General features: G+C 38.5%; 1 protein-coding gene across 1 annotated transcript in view; it reads left to right on the forward strand.

Moving 5' to 3' along the window:
* Window positions 1-223: 223 nt before the first annotated feature.
* The window catches only part of LOC135202144 (uncharacterized), a 187,951-nt gene continuing 168,028 nt past the window's right edge, over window positions 224-20,146 (forward strand). The window contains 3 exon segments of the mRNA XM_064231395.1: window positions 224-15,467; window positions 15,606-17,678; window positions 17,988-18,157. Of these exon segments, the coding sequence (XP_064087465.1) occupies window positions 473-15,467; window positions 15,606-17,678; window positions 17,988-18,157 (17,238 nt within the window). The 5' untranslated portion in view covers window positions 224-472.

A 20,146-nucleotide genomic window follows, 5' to 3' on the forward strand; every position in this document is an offset into this window, starting at 1 on the left:
CTATGTGTTAAGGTAGAGAAAGGTGAGGGAGAGGGAGACAGAGACGGAGAGAGAGGGAGAGAGAGAGTGCGAAGGGCAAACAGGCAGTATGGCATCGAGGCGGCCGCGGTGCCCCACGTGCTATTTTGAAACTTTGTGCGTGCGTGTGTTGGTTGAGATAGGTTGGTGGCGTGGCCGCCCTTCAGTGGTTTGCTGCTCTCCGTCGGTGCCACCTCCGAACTTCTCGTTTCTATACTGTGAGGCTTGTTCAAGCCCCGCCCTCCCTCCCTCCCCCCTTTCTCGTAAAGGTTGTGTCAACTCAGGGCTTCTAATCCCATCTTTTGGTGTTTTCATTTCGCAGTGATTCATAACCAGTGATGGAAAAAGTGTTCTCCAACTAATCAGTGCCAGTGTAAAGTGATTGTTGTTGACTGTATCACATTAGTGCATGCGTGCATAGATAGCTTACAGTACATAACCGTCGCTTCGAGCGATGAACGAAGTGAAAAGATGTTTTGCCACCATCAAGGCTCAGGTGCCTGAGTGGTTCCCACAGATTCCGGAATTGACCATACCAAGGCTTCAGGATTGGAATTTGCCTACTCTCCCACAATGGAATTTGACAAACCCTCAAGAATGGAACTTACCTAGGCCACAGAATTGGACCATGCCGAGTCTGACAGAGTGGCAGCTGCCCAATTTATCAGAATTGGGCAGAAATGGTAGGGACCGCATCTATTCATACATGCCGAATGTCAACATTCCATGCTGGTTTTATCCTTCGTATGTTCGGGGACGTGTCCGTGCCTTTGTCCTGAGGATTTGGGTTGTTTTCATTACTTTCTTGGCAGTCAAGGAAGGTGATGTGCAAGAGGAGGACATCAAGCACGATGCTGCCCCATCCACTGAGGAACTGGGTGAAGTCTATACCGAAGAACGTACTGAAAATCAGCGAAAAATATCGACATTAGCTGAAGTTGAAGAAGAAGAAGAAGAGGAAGAAGAAGGATGGCGAGAAGGCCTAGGGGAGAGGGGAGGGCTAGCACGTTACCCAGGAGTTGAGAACTTATTGGCACAATCTCCTCTGGCAGAGTTGCCAGTTCATAGGCCATCCCCCTTGACTGCTGGCATAAGAGAAGTAAATAAACAAGATAGCGAAGAGAGTGATATTCCAGAAGTGGTAGAAGAACAGCAGTTAGTAGGACAGGTTTGCGAGGAAAAGGATGAGCTGTGGAAATCACTTCTTGCCAAATATGCTCTTGATGAAGAAACCGCAAAGAAAAAGGCCTCACTGGAAGAGGAAGAAGAAGTTCCTGAATTTGTTGGCACAGCAGAAGAAATTGTGGAAAGATATGCAGCAAAGTTTGAATCAGAGGAGCCAGCAGATGAAATTGATGCTGATGGACGAGAGGTGTCAGCGGAAGAATTTACTGCTAAAGTTGGAAAACGACTGGAAGAGTACCTTTCAAGGCTTGAGGAAGATGAGGAGGAATCCCCTGCTGCAGATGACCTAACCACATATGAAGTTAAAGACATTGAAGAGGAAGTTGCTGAAACAGCTCAAGATTTTGAGGAAACAGTTGATGCTGAGCAAGCAGACTCTGCAAGTAAAGAGAATAGTCATGTATTTATTGTTATTGAAGATGACGAAGCAAAAAGCGAGAAAGTGGATGATTCACTTGTAAGAGATGAACTTGATAACAAGGAAACAGAAGCAGTGGCATTCGATGTTAGGGAAGAGGAAGAGTATATTAGTGCTTTAAATGAGCCTGAAGTACAAAGGAGGGAACATGTTGATTCTCAGGCAAAGCCATCAGGTGTTACAGTCAGACTTAGTGGAATAGTTATAGAAGAAGAAGTTGAGGAATCATCAGGAGCAGATACAGAATCTTCGACGGATGCCAAAAAAGTACAGCGTTTGCTTGAAAGACAGGGCCATGATGAAGATGTTACTCAGCAAGACAGTGCTGAGGAGATTTTGGCCCACATTATTGATGAAAATGCCCAGAATGATCTTGAAGAAAAGATAGTGAAAGAAACATCTGTTGAAAAAGAACTAGGTATAGATAAAGTAGAAGAAACCTTTGCCGAAAAAGAACTTGTAGAAGATAAAGTAGAAGAAATCTTTGTTGAAAAAGAACTTGCTGAATATGAAGTAGAAGAAAAAGAACCTGCTGAAGATGAAGTAGAAGATATGCATAAGGAAAGTATAAATGTTGATATGTGTGAAGGCCATTCAGAAGATATTGTTTTAATGGATAGCAATGAACTATCTAAGGAAGAAATTCAGGATAGTGCAGGTGAAGAGTTGTTAAAAGGAACTACTTCAGAAGAAATTCATGCAGTGGGTGATTTGACGAGTGAGTCTCTAGAGGTGTCTGCAGAGCTTCAAGATGAGCATGAACTAAAGGAAATGGAAACTTCCATTGAAAAACCAATTGAAGCTCATATGACAGATGTGACCAAGGAAATAATTCCCACAGATGAAGAAGAGAGCATTTTTGCCAAAGAAGAGATAGCAGGCAATGAAAAAGTGGAATTATGTGAAGAGAAAATTGAAGTATCTACAGAGGCTACTGGAGATGTTAATGTAGAAAAAGGAATAAATGAAGGTGAGGTTGCTGATGTTAGTGAAACTAGAGATTCTGAAAATGTTGATTTAATTGGAAATGTGCCTATATCCAATGATGTAACAACTGTTCCTTTGGCACAGAACCTTGAACAGGTGGATGGTGATCACTTTGGTTTACAGCTTTCAAAGGAAATAAGTGAACCTACTGAAGAAACAGTCACTGAAGATTCAAGTAATCAACAGCCTGATGTGATAAAGGATTCAAACGAAAACAAAAGTGGTTTTTGGAACTGGTGGCAATCGGGTGACAAGGAAAAAGATGCATCTAAAGATGTCAGAGATCAGGCCTCTGCTGATGACAAGAAAGATGATAAGGTCACAGATAGTCCAAAAGGGAGGTTTTGGACCAGGTGGACAGCATCTGATAAGGAAACAGATGTTCCAAAAGATGAGAAGAGTGTTTCTGCTGATGAGAAAGTGGAAGACAAAACTTCTGATGGCACCTCAGGTGGTTTTTGGAGTCGATGGAAGACAGGTGATAAAGACAAAGATGCAGGTAAAGTTGAAGAATGTAGCGAGGAAGCTGTTGCCAAGGAAGAGGGCACAAAGGCTACTGAGGAGACCACAGGAAGATTCTGGAGCAAGTGGGTGACAGGTGACAAGGTAACCATTGATAAGGAAGTTCATGAAGAAGATAGCAAGGCAACTGGTTATAGCAGTTTTTGGCGCAGAAAAGATACTAGTGACAAAGAAAAGGATGATAATAAACAAATGGAAGAAACAGTAAAAGACGACACTGCTAAAGTTGACACAGAAGACGTTGAAAGAGATGATGCTGAAAAACTCGTATCTGAATTGCAAATAGAAGAAAAGTTAGAAGAAATTGTAAAAGATGACATTGCAAAAGTTGATACAGATGATGCTGAAAAACTTGCATGTGAATTGCAAATGGAAGAGACAGTAGAAGATGACACTACAAAAGTTGACACAGATGATGCTGAAAAATATGAGGCAGAAAAACTTGTATCTGAGTTGCAAATGGAAGAAAAAATAGAAGAAACGGTAAAAGATGACACAGCAAAAGTTGACACAGATGATGCTGAAAAACTTGCATCTGAATTGCAAATGGAAGAAAAAATGGAAGAAACAGTAGAAGATGTCACTGTAAATGTTGACACAGATGATGCTGAAAAACTTGCATCTGAATTGCAAATGGAAGAAAAAATGGAAGAAACAGTAGAAGATGTCACTGTAAAAGTTGACACAGATGATGCTGAAAAAGATGATGCTGAAAAACTCGCATCTGAATGGCAAATGGAAGAAAAAATAGCAGAAACGGTAAAAGATGACACTGAAAAAGATGACACTGCAAAAGTTGACGCAGATGCCGCTGAAAAAGATGATGCTGAAAAACTTGCATCTGAATTGCAAATGGAAGAAAAAATAGCAGAAACAGTAAAAGATGACACTGAAAAAGATGACACTGCAAAAGTTGACACAGATGCCGCTGAAAAAGATGATGCTGAAAATCTCGCATCTGAATTGCAAAGTGTGAAAGATGGTGAAATAACTGTTGATGATTTCTCAAGCAGGCAGGGTGAAGATGTAAAGGACAGTTCTGAAGTTGTTGAAGTTTTCAGTGAAACTGTTAACAAAACTGAAGAAGAGACAACTACTGAAGTTTCCCTAAACAATGTCCTGACTTATGAGGAAGGCAAACAAGAAATGGATGAAGAGCTAATTTCTGACTCAGCAAGCAAATTCTTATCTGCCAATGAGGTAGTCATTGAAAAAGATGACATGCAGCAGGAGAAACTGGGCGATGACTCTACAGGTGGTATTTTGAAAAAACTGAGAATAGATGAAGAGGCAAATGACACTGAAATCACAGAGGTAAAGAGTGAGTTAGTTGCTGAAGAAAGCGAAATTACAGATGATGTGAAAAGTTTTGTTAAAAGTGATGAGACTGTGGACAAGGAAGAAGATGCACATAAGGTTCCTGAGGATGTTGTCAGCAAACCTCCTGTTTTAGATGATGATTCCTCGATCAGCTTTTGGGATCAATGGAAGGCAAGTGAAAAGGAAACACCTGAAGATGTTGCCGAAGTAGCTAGTGAACATACTTATGAGCAAGAAGTGAAAGTTCCTGATGATTCTATAAGTGGTACGTGGCAGATGGAGGAGAAAGAGAAAGATATTCAGGAAAGAGACCAGGTAGTAAGTGAACAGGCTGACAGTTCAAAAGTTAAATATGATGATGATGCAAACAGTTTTTGGGATTATTGGAGAGCAGATGGTAAGGGAAAACATACTGAAACTACAGTGGACTCTACAGGTGATGTTTGTAACCAAATGGAGAGCAGTGATCAAGAAAAGATTGATCAAGAAACAGCTGCTGTAACTGATGAGCCACAGGTAGAAGCACAGACAGAGGCCTTAGTAGATGATGTTCTGTCAGACAACATGAGGACGTGGAAAAGTCCAAGACGTGAATTTGATGAGTCCTCCGATGTTAAAGATATTATTCCAGCTGAAGTCAGTGAACTGTCAGAAGGCCAGCCAGAAGATAAAGATATGCCTGAAGCTGACCCAACTTTAGATGTTGCTTGGACAAAGGATGAAGATATGAAAGATGATATTGCTTTTAATGTGGATGATGATATTAAAAATTTCGGCATAGCTGACAGAACTGCAGCTGAGATTGAAGCAGCCTTTAAAGAACAGTTTGACTCCATGGAAGAGGAAGAAGAAGAGGTAATGGAGATAGAAGACCAAGATATATTAGCGGGTGGTGAGTTACACATGGAGGAAGATCTTAATGGTTATTATGCTGAAGGTGAAGATGCCATGGAAGCTAATCATAGTATACCATCCAGCCCGGTTATGCCAGTCGAAGAAGCGGAAGACTATTTAGAAGAAGTGAATGATTTACTAGTAAGACGAGCAAGTAAGCGACCTGAGTGGTTGGATGAACCAGAGGAAATGCAAGGGGTCGTTCCTGATAACCCACTTTTGGCCAAGTATTTGGCAATGCCAGCTTCACTTACTGAAGAAGAAGAAGTGGAGTTACGAGCCTTTCTTGCTGAAAATGAAGGTGCTGACGACATTGACATTGCACATTTTATGGGTCTGCCTCATGGCTTGACAGAGCAGGAAGAGAAAGAATACACAGAGGCAATAGAGGAGCGTGAGCGTATCAGACAACAAGAGCGCCAGGGACTTGAAAAGTTCATGTCAATGCCACCAGAGTTAACCGAACAAGAAAAACAAGAACTTTTAGAAATAGAAGCCGAAGAACAAGAGCATGCAGAACAGCCTTGGGAAGCAGGTGATGCTCAGCTGGAAGACTACATGAGCATGCCATCTGCACTCACAGAAGAAGAAAAGAGACTGTTAGAGGAAGGGGGTTTGGACGAAGATGTTGAGTTCGAAGATGAGGAACAGTACCGCCAGTATATTAAAGAAAAATTCCTTCAGCAGTTGGAGGATGAAGCGTACTGCATGGCCGGGGAAGAGGGTGAGTATGATTATGAGGATGATTATGAGGAAGAGTATGAATATGAAGAGGAAGAATATGATGATGAGGGTGAAATGGAGGGTGAATATGTGATGGTTGAGGATGATGCACAAGGAAAGGAAGGTACTGCAGCAGGGGCTAGTAGTATGGTAGATGAAGGGGTTAATACAGAATCTGGTAGTAATGCTACTGCAGAAAAGAAATTGGGCAAAAAATTATTTTCCTTTGGAAAGAAAAATGATAAAGAGGAAACAGAACCAGAAGGGGCAACTTCTCAGCCGAAGAAGTTTTTTCACTTCGGAGGCCTTGGAGCCAAAAAGAAAAAGGAGACACCTAAAGATGATGATGATGATTCTCCACCCAGTAAAAAGCGTGGTGGAAGTGGAGGTTCTTTGTCTGCTCATTTTTGCACCATCACTGATAGAGTGAGAGATCATCTAGTGGAACACCTCTCATTGAAATCCTTAGGCAATAAGAGCAAAATACCTGTTAGGATCCCAGGAAAGACTGATATCACTTTGAGTGAAAGAGTATCTAAATCTTTCCCTCTACACAAGAGTAAACTACCAATAGCCATAAAGACAGTAGACATTCTTCGAGAGTTGGATAACAAATTACATATTAGGAGTTTAGGTATCAGATCAAGTAGTGGAAGTAGTAGTGATAGCAAATCTCAAAGAAGTCCAGATGAGAAACTGTCTATTGAAATGATAATGTCACAACATTTTGCTGTAAAATCTGCCAGTATGAAAGACACATATAGTGGTGCGATACTAACAAAAACTTATCCAGTGGTAACAGAAAAGTTAGAGGTGTCACAGTGGGACTTTACCAGTGAGCCTGTAAAAGATGACATTGGAGATGCCCATGATCTTGAGATTCCTGAAATATTGGTTGGGGAAGGGGATGAAGATATAGACAATGAGGTAGCTAGTGTATTCAGTCAAGAAATTGATGTGGAGGACTTCCCAGCAGACACCTGCCCAGAGGGTGTACAGCCTTTGAAAGGTGGTGGTAGCCCCTATCAGGGAGAAGTAGATTTTTGGCGTCAGTGGAGGAATGAGGAACAGGGAAGTGTAACTGCTGTTCGAGATTCTGCTTCTCCTTGGGAACTTAGAGTTGAGGAGAGTAGTCCTTCAATTTATGAAAGGAAGAGTAGTCCAAGTGGAGCAGGAGGAGAGGAGGGCAACAATGAAGGAAGGGGAGATGAAGTTCAAGATATTGAAAGATTGAAGTTTGTAGAAATAATAGGAATGATGGTAGACGAGAATGTTGAAGTTTTATCAAAGGATAACACAGTAGTTGATGAACACAAATGGGATGACAATGCTAGCAAGGGGCTTGCATATGAAGATTCAAAATATAGAACAAACACTTCACACATAGATGGAGAGGGAGTTGAAAGTAATGAAAGTATTAGGATTCCATGCTCTGGAATAAATGGGGTAGAAGACCAAGAGAATAAAGCGGGAGAAATGACTTATGGAAGCAAAGAAACAAATGCAGAAGAGGAACAGTTTTCTGAAGGTGATGGACTCAGCTATGACCAAGAAAGAGTACAAGAAAGTGGAGGCCCCTTGGAGGAAGAAAAAAAAACTTCGTCTAAAAAAAAACTCGAAGCAAATGAAATATTGCCTGAAAATGAATTAGAATATGAGATAACAACTGGGGTTAGGGAAGAATCTGAGGAAAGCAAAAGATATTTTGGAATGAAGGACTTAACTGAAAGCAAAAAATACCTTGGGGATACTGGGACAGGTTCTGACAGGAAGGATTTGGGAGAAAGCACAGATATATTTAGCAAACTAAAGTCATCTGAAGAAGAAGGGCGTTCAGCTTCCAAAATATTTGGCAATATCAAACAAATTCATGAAAGTGTGGGGTCCATAGAAATCCCAGAAATGTCAGAGGGAGAAAAAAAAACTCCGATTGAAATTGAGCAATTAGGGAAATATGACTGGACAAGTAGCAGTGAGTTATTTTCTGTAAAGGACAAGGGGACTGAATATGAAAATGTGTTTTACCCTCTAGCACTAGAAGACAGAAACACATCTGTAAAGGAAAGGAGTTCCTTTGAAGACTGTCTTGATATAAAAAAAAACTTCGATGGAGGAATTACAAAACATGATGCAAAAATCAGTTTAGAGATAATCAAAGCTTCCACCAGTGCTGTAGAAAGAACAGAACCCCAAGAAGGCGATATGCAGTACGAAAGTAATGAGCTACAAAGATACAAAGAATACCACAAACTAGTAACTTTGCAAGAAATTGAACTGTATGATATTGAACATGATGATGAAGTCGAGAACACCTGTAATGGTGGAAGTGAAGAACATGGAGAAATGTTACCTAGCTACAAAGATTTCATTTTGAAAAAGGAAGCACAAGAAGGAAACAAAGAATCATCAAAGGAAGAAGAGTTATCTGATGAGAAGAAAACTGATGAGATTGTAAATGTATCAGTAGAAGTAGCAAGATTATTGGATAATGAAATAAATGTGGTTGAGGCACCAGATTATATGAAGGGGTCAACCTTCATGGATCACTTTTTGTTGGAGGTCGATGGACCCTCCATACAAGTGCAGAGTTGTGGAAGACCATTCAGTAAAAAGGAAACATTTGAAAGATTTGGAAGCCATTTTGAAGGTAGGGAAATCATTCGAGGTGATACATTAGGTGTAAAAGAAAACTTAATTGGAAACTGTGAGTTAGCCAGGTGTGATGATATCACCGAATGGGGAAAACCTGCCACTGTAGAAAGTACCTTGAATTTATTGGAAGATCTGAGTGGAGACAAAAGTTTTGATGAGCAGACTAAAAAATCAGAGAATACCAAAAGGGTTGGTGATAGTATTGAATTAGAGAAAGCTGAAAACTTAAAGGACCTGGAAGAGAATGCACATAATCTGGTAAGTGTCAGTGAATATTCAGAAGAAACTGACAAGAATCTTTGGGAATACAAACACAATGAAACTGAAAGCTCCGATGAATCTCAAAAGAATGGTGTAAAAATGGAGTCAGTTAAGTCAGGGTTAGCAGAGGACTTAGGGGGGAATCTAGAAGGAAGTGAGCAAGATAATGAACATTCAGAACAGATGGTTGGAAGTCTCGAAACTGATGATTCAGGAGAGACTGAAAAGTCTGAAGTGCAGGAGTCAAGTCTTAAAACAGATGAAACAAAGGAAACAAGTGAGTCAGATTTGGTAGAGGATTCTGAAAAAGATGATACGAAGACTGAAGAGTCAGATTTGGAAGGCAGTCTTGAAAAAGAGATTCCCCATGATTTGGGAGACAATCTGAAAATAGTTAATATCCATGAAACTGAAGAGCTTGATTTGGAAGATGTTCATGAGAAAGGTGATCTAGAAGAAACTAAAAAATCAGTGATGAAGGAAGAAATTGGTTTAACATTTGCAGAGAAACATCAGTGGCTTCAACAGACTTTGAGTGGTAGCAAAGAATCCTCAGACGAGGAAGATAGGAGCTATGGAAATCAGGAATTAGAAGAAATAAGAAAACTGTCTAAAGAAATACAGAAGAGTCATCAAAGTAATACATCTGGCGAAAGTGTTGTTATACCCGAAATGAAAGAAGAATATCTGGATAAAGAAGTATTAGAAATTACTGATGACTATTTGGAGTTAAAAGGAGCAGTTGTCTTGGAAGAATCAGAGGAATCATCCATAGCTAAAGAAGATCATGAAACAGAGGAATTGGATAGTTTTGATAGAGGCATTGTAGGAATTAATGGCTATTTGGAGGCAGAAGAAGTGGTATTAAGAAGTTATACAATGGGAGAAAGTGTTATAAAAACTGAGCTAGATAATGATAATGTAGAATCAACAATGGAAGAAAGTGTTATAAAAACTGAGCTAGATAATGTTAATGTAGAAACAACAATGGAAGAAAGTATTATACCAACTGAGCTAGATAATGTTAATGTAGAAACAGATGTATTAGATGTGCTTGAAGAAACATCCAGATTCAGAGAGCCAATTCAGGAATCAGAAGAATTAAATGAGACGGGCGACTCTTCCATCAAAGATAAGGGGAGCCCTATCACCGGGAATTTAAGCAATTCTTTAAAACTAGAAGACCCTAATGAACGAGAATTAAATGAATCAGCAGAAGTTTCAGAAAAATCAGAGGCAAGTTTAGAATTAGACCAGGAAACTGCAAGTGACTTAATATCGGAACTAAATGAGGGATATCTTGTAAGGAGTGAGGAAAAGGGAAATGAAGAAACTTCTGACAAGGAAAAGGATGATCTAGAAGGTTCAGATGAAACGGAAGAATCATCCATAAGGATAGAAGGAGAGTTTAGTGATGAAACACCTGAAGAAAAAGAAGTTTCAGAAGTAACAGAGGGAAGTGTAGAACCAGAGCTAGTAGCTGAAAGTGAATTAATATCTGAACTAAGGGAGCAAGATTTTGTAATGGATGACGACAATGGAAATGAAGAAACACATGACAAGGAAAATGAGGCTCTTGCTACAGAAGGCTCAGGCGAAGTAGAGGAACCATCGAGGATAGATGAAGAGGTTCATGATGAAGCACATGAAGACAAAGAAGTTTCAGAAGTAACAAAAGGAAGTTCAGAACGTTCAGAAGTAACAGAGGAAAGTTTAGAAGAAGACCCAGTAGCTGAAAGTAAATTAACATCAGAACTAAATAACGTGGATCTTCTAATGGATGAAGGTAATGGAAGTGAAGACACATTTGACAAGGAAAATAATGTTCTTGCTGTAGAAGGCTCAGATGAATCGGAGAAATCATCCACAGGGGCAGAAGAGTTGCATGAGGAGTCATCCATAGTGAAAGAAGAATTCCTTGAAGGAACATCATATAATCCTGATGGAACAGCGGAAGATGAAGGTTTTTCAGTGGAACGTTTAGAACAAGACCCAGGAGCTGAAAGTGAATTGACATTTGAGCTGAATGAGCAAGATCTTGTAATGGATGAGGACAACGGAAAACAGGAAACATCTGACAAGCAAGATTATAGTCTTGCTGCAGAAGACTCAGATGAAACGGAATTAACATCCATAAGGTTAGAAGAGGTTCATGGCGAAACACACAAAGAAAAAGTTGTTTCGGACATAACAGAGGAAAGTTTAGAACAAGACCCAGTAGCTGAAAGTGAATTGATATCTCAACTAAAGGAGATGAATCTTGTAATGGATGAGGGCAATGGAGATGAAGAATCATATGGCAAGGAAAGTGATTCTCTTGCAGCCGGAGGCTCAGACAAAGTGGAAGAATCATCCAGAAGGATAGATGAAAAGTTCCATGATGAAACACTTGGAGAAAAAGACGTTTCAGAAATAACAGAGGAACGTTTAGAAGAAGACCCAGTAGCTGAAAGTAAATTAACATCAGAACTAAGTGAGCTAGATCTTTTAATGAATGAAGGTAATGGAAGTGGAGAGCCATCTGACGAGGAAAATAATGTTTTTGCTGCAGAAGGGTCAGATGAAACAGAGAAATCATCAACGGGGACAGAAGAGTTTAATGAGGAGTCATCCATAGGGAAAGGAGAATTTCTTGAGGGAATATTATATAATCCTGATGAGATGGCTGAAGAAGAAAACATTTTAGTGGAAAGTTTAAGACGAGATACAGTAGCTGAAAGTAAATTGATATCTGAGTTAAATGAGCTAGAACTTTTAACGGATGAGGACAATGGAAAGGAAGAAACGCCTGACAAGGAAAATTATGATCTATCATCAGGAGGCTCAGACGAAGTGGATGAATCATCCAGAGGGATAAATGAAGACTTTCATGATAAAGCACTTGAGGAAAGTCTAGAGCAAGAGCTGGTTGCTAAAAGTGAATTGATATTTGAGCTAAATGAGCAAGATCTTGTAAGAGATGAGGACAAAGGAAAACAGGGAACATCTGACACCCAAGATTATAGTCTTGCCACAGAAGAATCAGATGAAACAGAAGAATCATCCATAAGGATAGAAGAGGTTCATGATGAAATACCTGAAGAAAAAGAAGTTTCAGAAGCAACAGAAGAAAGTCTAGAACCAGAGCTAGTAGCTGAAAATGAATTAGTATCTGAACTAAGGGAGCAAGATCTTGTAATGGATGAGGATAATGGAAAGCAGGGAACATCTGACAAGGAAGATTATAGTCTTGCTGCAGAAGAATCAGATGAAATACCCGAAGAAAGAGAAGTTTCAGAAGTAGCAGAAGAAAGTCTAGAACCAGAGCTAGTAGCTGAAAATGAATTAATATCTGAACTAAGGGAGCAAGATTTTGTAATGGATGACGACAATGGAAATGAAGAAACATATGACAAGGAAAATGAGGCCCTTGCTACAGAAGGTTCAGGCGAAGTAGAGGAACCATCGAGGATAGGTGAAGAGGTTCATGATGAAGCACATGAAGACAAAGAAGTTTCAGAAGTAACAGAAGGAAGTTCAGAAGTAACAGAGGAAAGTTTAGAAGAAGACCCAGTAGCTGAAAGTAAATTAACATCAGAACTAAATAACGTAGATCTTCTAATGGATGATAGTAATGGAAGTGAAGACACATTTGACAAGGAAAATAATGTTCTTGCTGCAGAAGGCTCAGATGAATCAGAGAAATCATCCACAGGGGCAGAAGAGTTGCATGAGGAGTCATCCATAGTGAAAGAAGAATTCCTTGAAGGAACATCATATAATCCTGATGGAACAGCGGAAGATGAAGGTTTTTCAGTGGAACATTTAGAACAAGACCCAGGAGCTGAAAGTGAATTGACATTTGAGCTAAATGAGCAAGATCTTGTAATGGATGAGGACAACGGAAAACAGGAAACATCTGACAAGCAAGATTATAGTCTTGCTGCAGAAGACTCGGATGAAATAGAGGAATCATCCATAAGGATAGAAGAGATTCATGATGAAATACCCAAAGGTAAAGGAGTTTCAGAAGTAACAGAGGAAAGTTTGGAACAAGACTCAGTAGCTGAAAGTGAATTGATGTCTCGACTAAAGGAGATGAATCTTTTAATGGATGAGAATGATGGAAAAGAAGGAACATCAGACAGAGAAAATGATGCGCTTGCTGTAGAGGGCTCAGTTGAAGAAGGGGAATCATCCAGAAGGATAGATGAAGTGGATCATGATGAAACACTTGAAGAAAAAGAAGTTCCAGAAGTAACAGAGGAACATCTAGAACAACACCCAATAGCTGGAAGTGAATTAATGTCTGAACTAAGGGAGCTAGACCTCGCAAGGGATGAGGAAAATGGAAATGAGAAATCTTCAGACAAGGAAAATGATGGGCTTGATGCAGAAAGTTCAGGTGAAACAGAGGAATCATCTACAGGAACAGAAGAAGAGTTTCATGAGGGAATGTTATATAATCTAGATGAAACACCAGAAGAAAAAGATATTAATCTCAAAAGAGAAGAATTTGATAGCTTTGAGAAATTACATGATGTAAAAGGGGGTGGTTATAATGGAGAATCCTTATTGGAGATGGAAGTAGGTCTTGAAACAGGGGAACTCTTTTTGGGAAAGGAAATTAAAGAAGAGCAATATGAGATTGTAGGTACATCAGACGAGAAAGAAACAGGCAATATTAAAGATCGGTTGCTGGAGGAGGAGGAGGAAGAGGAGGAGCTGTCTGAGGGGAGTGTAAGTATCCCCAAAGAAGGGGAGGTAATTAATAGTGGTAGGTATTCTCAAGATGAAAATCTGGAAGGTGAGAAAATAGATGAAGACATATCTGAATCTAAAGAAGTAAGCCTTGAAAAGGATCAAGTAGGTAGGAAAGCAGAAATGTATGTTGAATGTGAAGTCAGTGATGTAGTGATAAAGACTTCTGAAATAGAAGAACAACGCTTTTTAGAAGAGGAATCGTACATAATTAATGAAACATCTGGAATCAGTTGTGATTTTGATGAAATCAAAGAAACTGAAGGGCTGCTGCAAATGGAAGTGAGAACCGAAGGTGAAAACGTTACAGATTCTGAGAAGGATGATTCATCTTCTGGAACGCAGGAGACATCATATATGCAAGAAGCATTTTCTGAAAAAGAGAATTCAAGTGAAGATGAAATATCTGAAGAAAAGAATGATAGAAATGAAGATGAAAATTCATCGGCCAGGGAAGACCAATTTGAAGTAAAGGGTCTATTTCATGAAAGCAAAGCATTTGACGAACATTCAGGTCAAGATAATGGAGAATCTGAAGTAAATGAAAGTCCTGAAGTAAAGGAAATATGTTCTGAAAAGGAATATTCATATGTTGCTGCAGAAACGTCTGAAGTAAAACACTTTTTGGAAAGTTCAGTTAAGTGTGAAACTGAGGAAAGATCTGAATTAATGGAAAAAGCTTCGGAAAATGGGGATCCATCCGTGATAGAAGAAATATCTGGAATTGAAGAACCCTCTAAAAGTGCAAGTAAATGTGACTCAGAAGAAAAGTCTGGCCAGAAGGAGGAGAGTCGTGACTCACAAGAATCCCAGGAAGATGAAGTGTATTTTGACACTGAGGAAGAATCTGTCTCTGAATGGAAATCAGGAACTGAGGAAAAATCTCATGCTAGGAAGAGTCTTTGTCTGGAGACATCCTATGAGATTGAAGAAATGTCAGAAGATGATGGGAAATCGGAAATGGGAGAAAGATCTGACTTGAAGGAAATATTAGCGGAACAAGAGCACTCGGCTGTGATTGAAGAAATGTCTGAAAATGACGATAGTTTCCATTCTGAAACTGGAGATATTTCTGAAGTAAAAGAAATATTGGCTGAAGAGGAGAATTCGGCAATGGTTGAAGAACTGTCTGAAAATGATGATAGTTTTCATTCTGAAACGGGAGAAAAATCTGAAATTCAAGAAATAGTGGCTGAGAAGGAGAATTCAGCAGTGATAGAGGAATTGTCTGAAAATGAAGACAGTTTTCAGTCTGAAACTGGAGAAAAATCTGAAGTTCAAGAAATATTGGCTGAAAAGGAGAGTTCAGGTGTGATAGAGGAATTGTCTGAAAATGAAGACAGTTTTCAGTCTGAAACTGGAGAAAAATCTGAAATTCAAGAAATATTGGCTGAAAAGGAGAGTTCAGGTGTGATAGAGGAATTGTCTGATAATGAAGACAGTTTTCAGTCTGAAACTGGAGAAAAATCTGAAATTCAAGAAATATTGGCTGAAAAGGAGAGTTCAGGTGTGATAGAGGAATTGTCTGAAAATGAAAACAGTTTTCAGTCTGAAACTGGAGAAAAATTTGAAATTCAAGAAATAGCAGCTGAGAAGGAGAATTCAGCAGTGATAGAGGAATTGTCTGATAATGAAGTCAGTTTTCAGTCTGAAACTGGAGAAAAATCTGAAATTCAAGAAATATTGGCTGAAAAGGAGAGTTCAGGTGTGATAGAGGAATTGTCCGATAATGAATACAGTTTTTCAGGTCTGAAACTGGGAAAAAGAAAATCTGAAATTCAATGAAAATATTGGCTGAAAAGGCGAGTTCAGGGTTGATAAGAGGAATTTTCCGATAATGAAGACAGTTTTCAGTCTGAAACTGGAGAAAAATCTGAAATTCAAGAAATATTGGCTGAAAAGGAGAGTTCAGGTGTGATAGAGGAATTGTCTGAAAATGAAGACAGTTTTCAGTCTGAAACTGGAGAAAAATCTGAAATTCAAGAAATAGCAGCTGAGAAGGAGAATTCAGCAGTGATAGAGGAATTGTCTGATAATGAAGACAGCTTTCAGTCTGAGACCGAAGATAAATCAGATTTAAAGGAAGTAATTACTGAAGACACCTTAGCCTTGATTGAAGAAATATCTGAAAATGAAGATAGTTTTAAATCTGAATCTGGAGAAAAATCTGAAGTAAAAGAAATATTTGATGACGAGAATAATTCAGCTCGGATTGGAGAAGCTTCTGAAAATGAAGATAGTTTTAAATCTGAATCTGGAGAAAAATCTGAAGTAAAAGAAACATTTGTTGACGAGAATAATTCAGCTCTGATTGGAGATGCTTCTGAAAATGAAGATAGTTTTAAATCTGATGCTGAAGACAAATCCGAATTAAAGAAGATACTTGCTGAAAATAACTTAGGATTGGTTGAGAATATATCTGAAAACGAGGAAAGTTTTAAAAGTGAAGGAAAAGATGATGACAGTGAAGAGAAATCGGAAGTAAGAGATGCCTCCCTTGAAGTGCAGACAACTGATGAAGATGAGATTTATTTTGATACAGAGGAAGAATCCGTCTCTGACTGGAGATCTAGAACAGAATTGTCACATGGTGAAGATAAATGCCACATAGAAAAAGCTGATACTGAAAGAGATAAAATAATCTTTCCAGAGGAAAGATCTGGTGCAGACGAGATTGTACTCTCAGGCAGAGAGCAAGCTAAAGATGTGGAAACAGCTAGTCAAGATGAAAAATCTGAAAAGGCGAAATCCTTGGCTACTGATGACATATCCAAAACTGAAGAAATGTTTGAAATGGAGGAAGAAAAGTCTGAAACTGAAGTACGAATCGAAATGGATGGCAGTCTTGAAAAGAAAATGTCTGCTGGGGCTGACGGCAAGTCTGAAACGGAGGAAAAACACGAAACAGACAGCTCCTCACTTGAAACACAGAAATCTTTCGACAGTGAGGAAAAATTAAAGTGTGGAGAAATGCCTGATAAAAGAGTGATAACCGTTGAGAGGAAAAAGTTAGTTGAAACTGAAGATCTATATGAAATAGAGGGTATTGATGGTGAAAGGGTCACCCTTTCCGGAGCCAAAGGGAAAAATGAAGTAGATGAATATGAGGAGATTGAGGAAACATCTGAAATTAGAGAATTATCCGGAATAGGTGAACCTGATATTGAAGAGAAATTTTCAGTATTAAGAGAAGTGTCAGACACTGAAGATGAATATGACAGTGAAGAGACCTCAGATATGAAAGATAGTCCTGAACAGGAAGGCTCCCTTGAAAATGAAGAAGAGTCTGAAAATAAAGAAATATTTGAAATTGAAGATATATCTCTTGGAAAGGAGACATCCATAGTTGAAGAATTATGTACAGCTGAAGAAAGCTCAGAAAGAGAAGGTAGTCCTTTAGAGGAGGAATTTTTAGAGACAGAAGAAATATTAGAGTGTGATGGAGTACCAGAAACACAAAATATAGAGTTTGGAAAGTTTTCAGAAACTCAAGGAAAATCTAAATTTGATGATAGAACTGAAACAGCGGAGATGCCTTCTACATCGGACGGAACAGAGGGATCAAACAAAGACTATTCAGCAGAGGAAAGATATGAAATTGATGAGAGTGATGAAACAGATGAAAGAGAAAAATCTGAAACTGAAGGAATCACTAAGCCTAAAGAAATTTCTGAAACTGAAGAAACATCTGAAAAAGAAGAATTCTTCAAAATTGAGCTACTATGTGATGAAACTGAGGATATACTTCATGGAAAAGAAGTCGCGTTTGAAAATGGAGAAAACCTGGGTATGGATAAAAGACGAGACTCTAAAGAACGAATGGATACAGAAAAATCCAGTCTTAATAATGAGAAAACATCTGAAACAGAAGATATTTCTGAAATGGATGATAACTATGAAGCTGAAGAAACGTCAGCGATTGAAGATGTGGATATCGAAAAGGAAGAGGAATATGAAAGTGTGGATGTGAATCTAGAGAATGAAAAATTACATGAAAAACCGAAAGAACAAACCAAATTGAGGAAAAATATGAAAAACTAAAGAAAGATTCCTTGAATGGAGGGATGTAAGTCCTTGGAAAGGAAAAAGGTTCAAGGAAATGGAAGAAAATCCCTGAAAAAGTTGAAGACAAAGAAGAAAGATTCCTGATAGAGGATGTAAAGTCTGAAAAGGAAAATTGTTTTTCAAAGGAATGGAAAGAAATATTGGAAATGGAAGACAAAGAAGGAAAGACCACTTGTAGAGGATGTAAGTCCTTGACAAAGAGAGGTTTCAGGTAATGGAGAAATATTGGAAATGGAAGACAAAGAAGAAAGATCCCTGATAGAGGATGTAAGTCTTGAAAAAGAGAAGGTTTCAGGAATGGAAGAAATATCTGAAATGGAAGACAAAGAAGAAAGATCCCTGATAGAGGATGTAAGTCTTGAAAAGGAGAAGGTTTCAAAGGAAATGGAAAGAAAAACTGAAATGGAAGACCCAAAGAAGAAAGATCCCTGATAGAGGATTAAGTCTTGAAAAAGGAGAAGGTTTCAGGAATTGGAAAAGGAAAATATCTGAAATTTGGGAAGACAAAGGAAGAAAGATCCTGAATAGAAAATGATGGGTAAAGTCTTGGAAAAGGAAAAGGTTTCAGGAATGGAAAAAATATCTGAAATTGAAGACAAGGGAGAAAGATCCCTGATAGAGGATGTAAGTCTGGAAAAGGAGAAGGTTTCAGGAATGGAAGAAATATCTGAAATGGTAAAGACAAAAGGAAGAGAAAGATCCTGAATAGAAGGATGTAAGTCTTGTAAAAGGAAAAGGTTCAGGAATGGAAAAAGAAATATCTTAAATGGAAAAGACAAAAGAAGAAAGATCCCTGGATAGAGGATGCAAGTCGAAAGGAAAAGGTTTCAGGATGGAAGAATATCTGAAATTTGGAAGACAAATGAAGAAAGATCCCTTGAAATAGGAGGAATGGTTTAAGTCTTGGAAAGGAAGAAGGTTTCAGGAATGGAAAGAAATAGTCTGAAAGGATTGGAAAGACAAAGAAGAAAGATCTCTGATAGAGGATGTAAGTCTTGGAAAGGAGAAAGGTTTAAGGAATTTGGAAGAAACTATCTGGAAATGGAAGAAACAAAGAAGAAAGAATCCGTGATAGAGGATGTAAAGTCATGGAAAGGAAAGGTTCAGGAAATGGAAGAAATATCTGAAATTGAAGACAAAGCAAGAAAGATCCCTGATAGAGGATGTAAAGTCAATGGAAAGGAGAAGGTTTCAGGAATGGAAGAAAATATCTGAAATGGAAGACAAAGAAGAGAAAGATCCCTGATAGATGGGATGTTAAGTCTTGAAAGGTTTTGGTTTTTTCAAAGGGATGGAAAAATATCTGGAAATTTAAGACAAGGGAAGAAAGATCCTGGAATAGAAATGATGTAAGTCTGGAAAAAGGAGAAGGTTTTTCAGGAATGCTAGAGAAATATCTTGAAAAATGGAATACGTAAAGAAGAAGATCCCTGATTAGAGGATTAAGTAAGTCTTGAAAAGGAGAAAGGTTTCAGGAATGGAAGAAATCTGAAATGGAGACTGAAGTGAATCCCTGATAAAGAAGAAATGTACTGTCCCTTGAAAATAAAAAGGTTTCAGGTGGATGGAAGAAATATCTGAAAATGGAAAGAACAAGGAAGCGAGATCCCTGATAGAGGATGTAAATTCTTGAAAATGGAATGGTTGTTCGGGAATGGAAAAGAAATCTGGAAAATGGAAGACAAAGGAAGAAAGATCCCTGATAGAAGGTATGTAAGTTTTGAAAGGAAGAAGGTTTCAGGAAAATGGACGCAATATCTGGCAAATTTGAAGCCAAAGAAAGAAAGATCCCTTATAGGAAGGAAATTTAAGTATTGAAAAGGAAAGGTTTCATTGAAATTGGAAGAAATCAAATCTGAAGTTGAAACACAGAAGAAAGATCCCTGTAGAGGATGTAAGTCTTGAAAATAGGAAGGTTTCCAGGAATGAAAATATCTTGAAAATGGAAGACAAAGGAAAAATCCCATGAATCTAGGGATATTTAATATCCATGGAACCATAATATAGGTTCAAGGAACTGGAAGACATATCTGAAATTGGAAGACAAAGAAGAAATTCCCTGAATTCTGACTGTAGTTTTGGAAGAGGAATGTTTCAGGAATGGAAGAATTCTTGAAAATTTGGAAAGAACAAAGGAAGAAGATTTCCGCTGAATGAAGGAAATGTTAGTTTAAAATTGAAGGAGAAAGGTTTTCAAAGGAATGGAAAGAAATATCCTGAAGTTGAAAGTACAAAGAAAAAGATCCCTGATAGAGGATGTAACGTCTTGGAAAAAGGAAAAGGAAGGTTTCAGGACGAATTTGGAAATATCTGGGAAATTGAAAGAAACAAAGAAGAAGATCCCTGATTAGAAAGGATGGT

The sequence above is a fragment of the Macrobrachium nipponense genome, chromosome 30 (assembly GCF_015104395.2).
Source record: "Macrobrachium nipponense isolate FS-2020 chromosome 30, ASM1510439v2, whole genome shotgun sequence".
NCBI classification, from domain to species: domain Eukaryota; kingdom Metazoa; phylum Arthropoda; class Malacostraca; order Decapoda; family Palaemonidae; genus Macrobrachium; species Macrobrachium nipponense.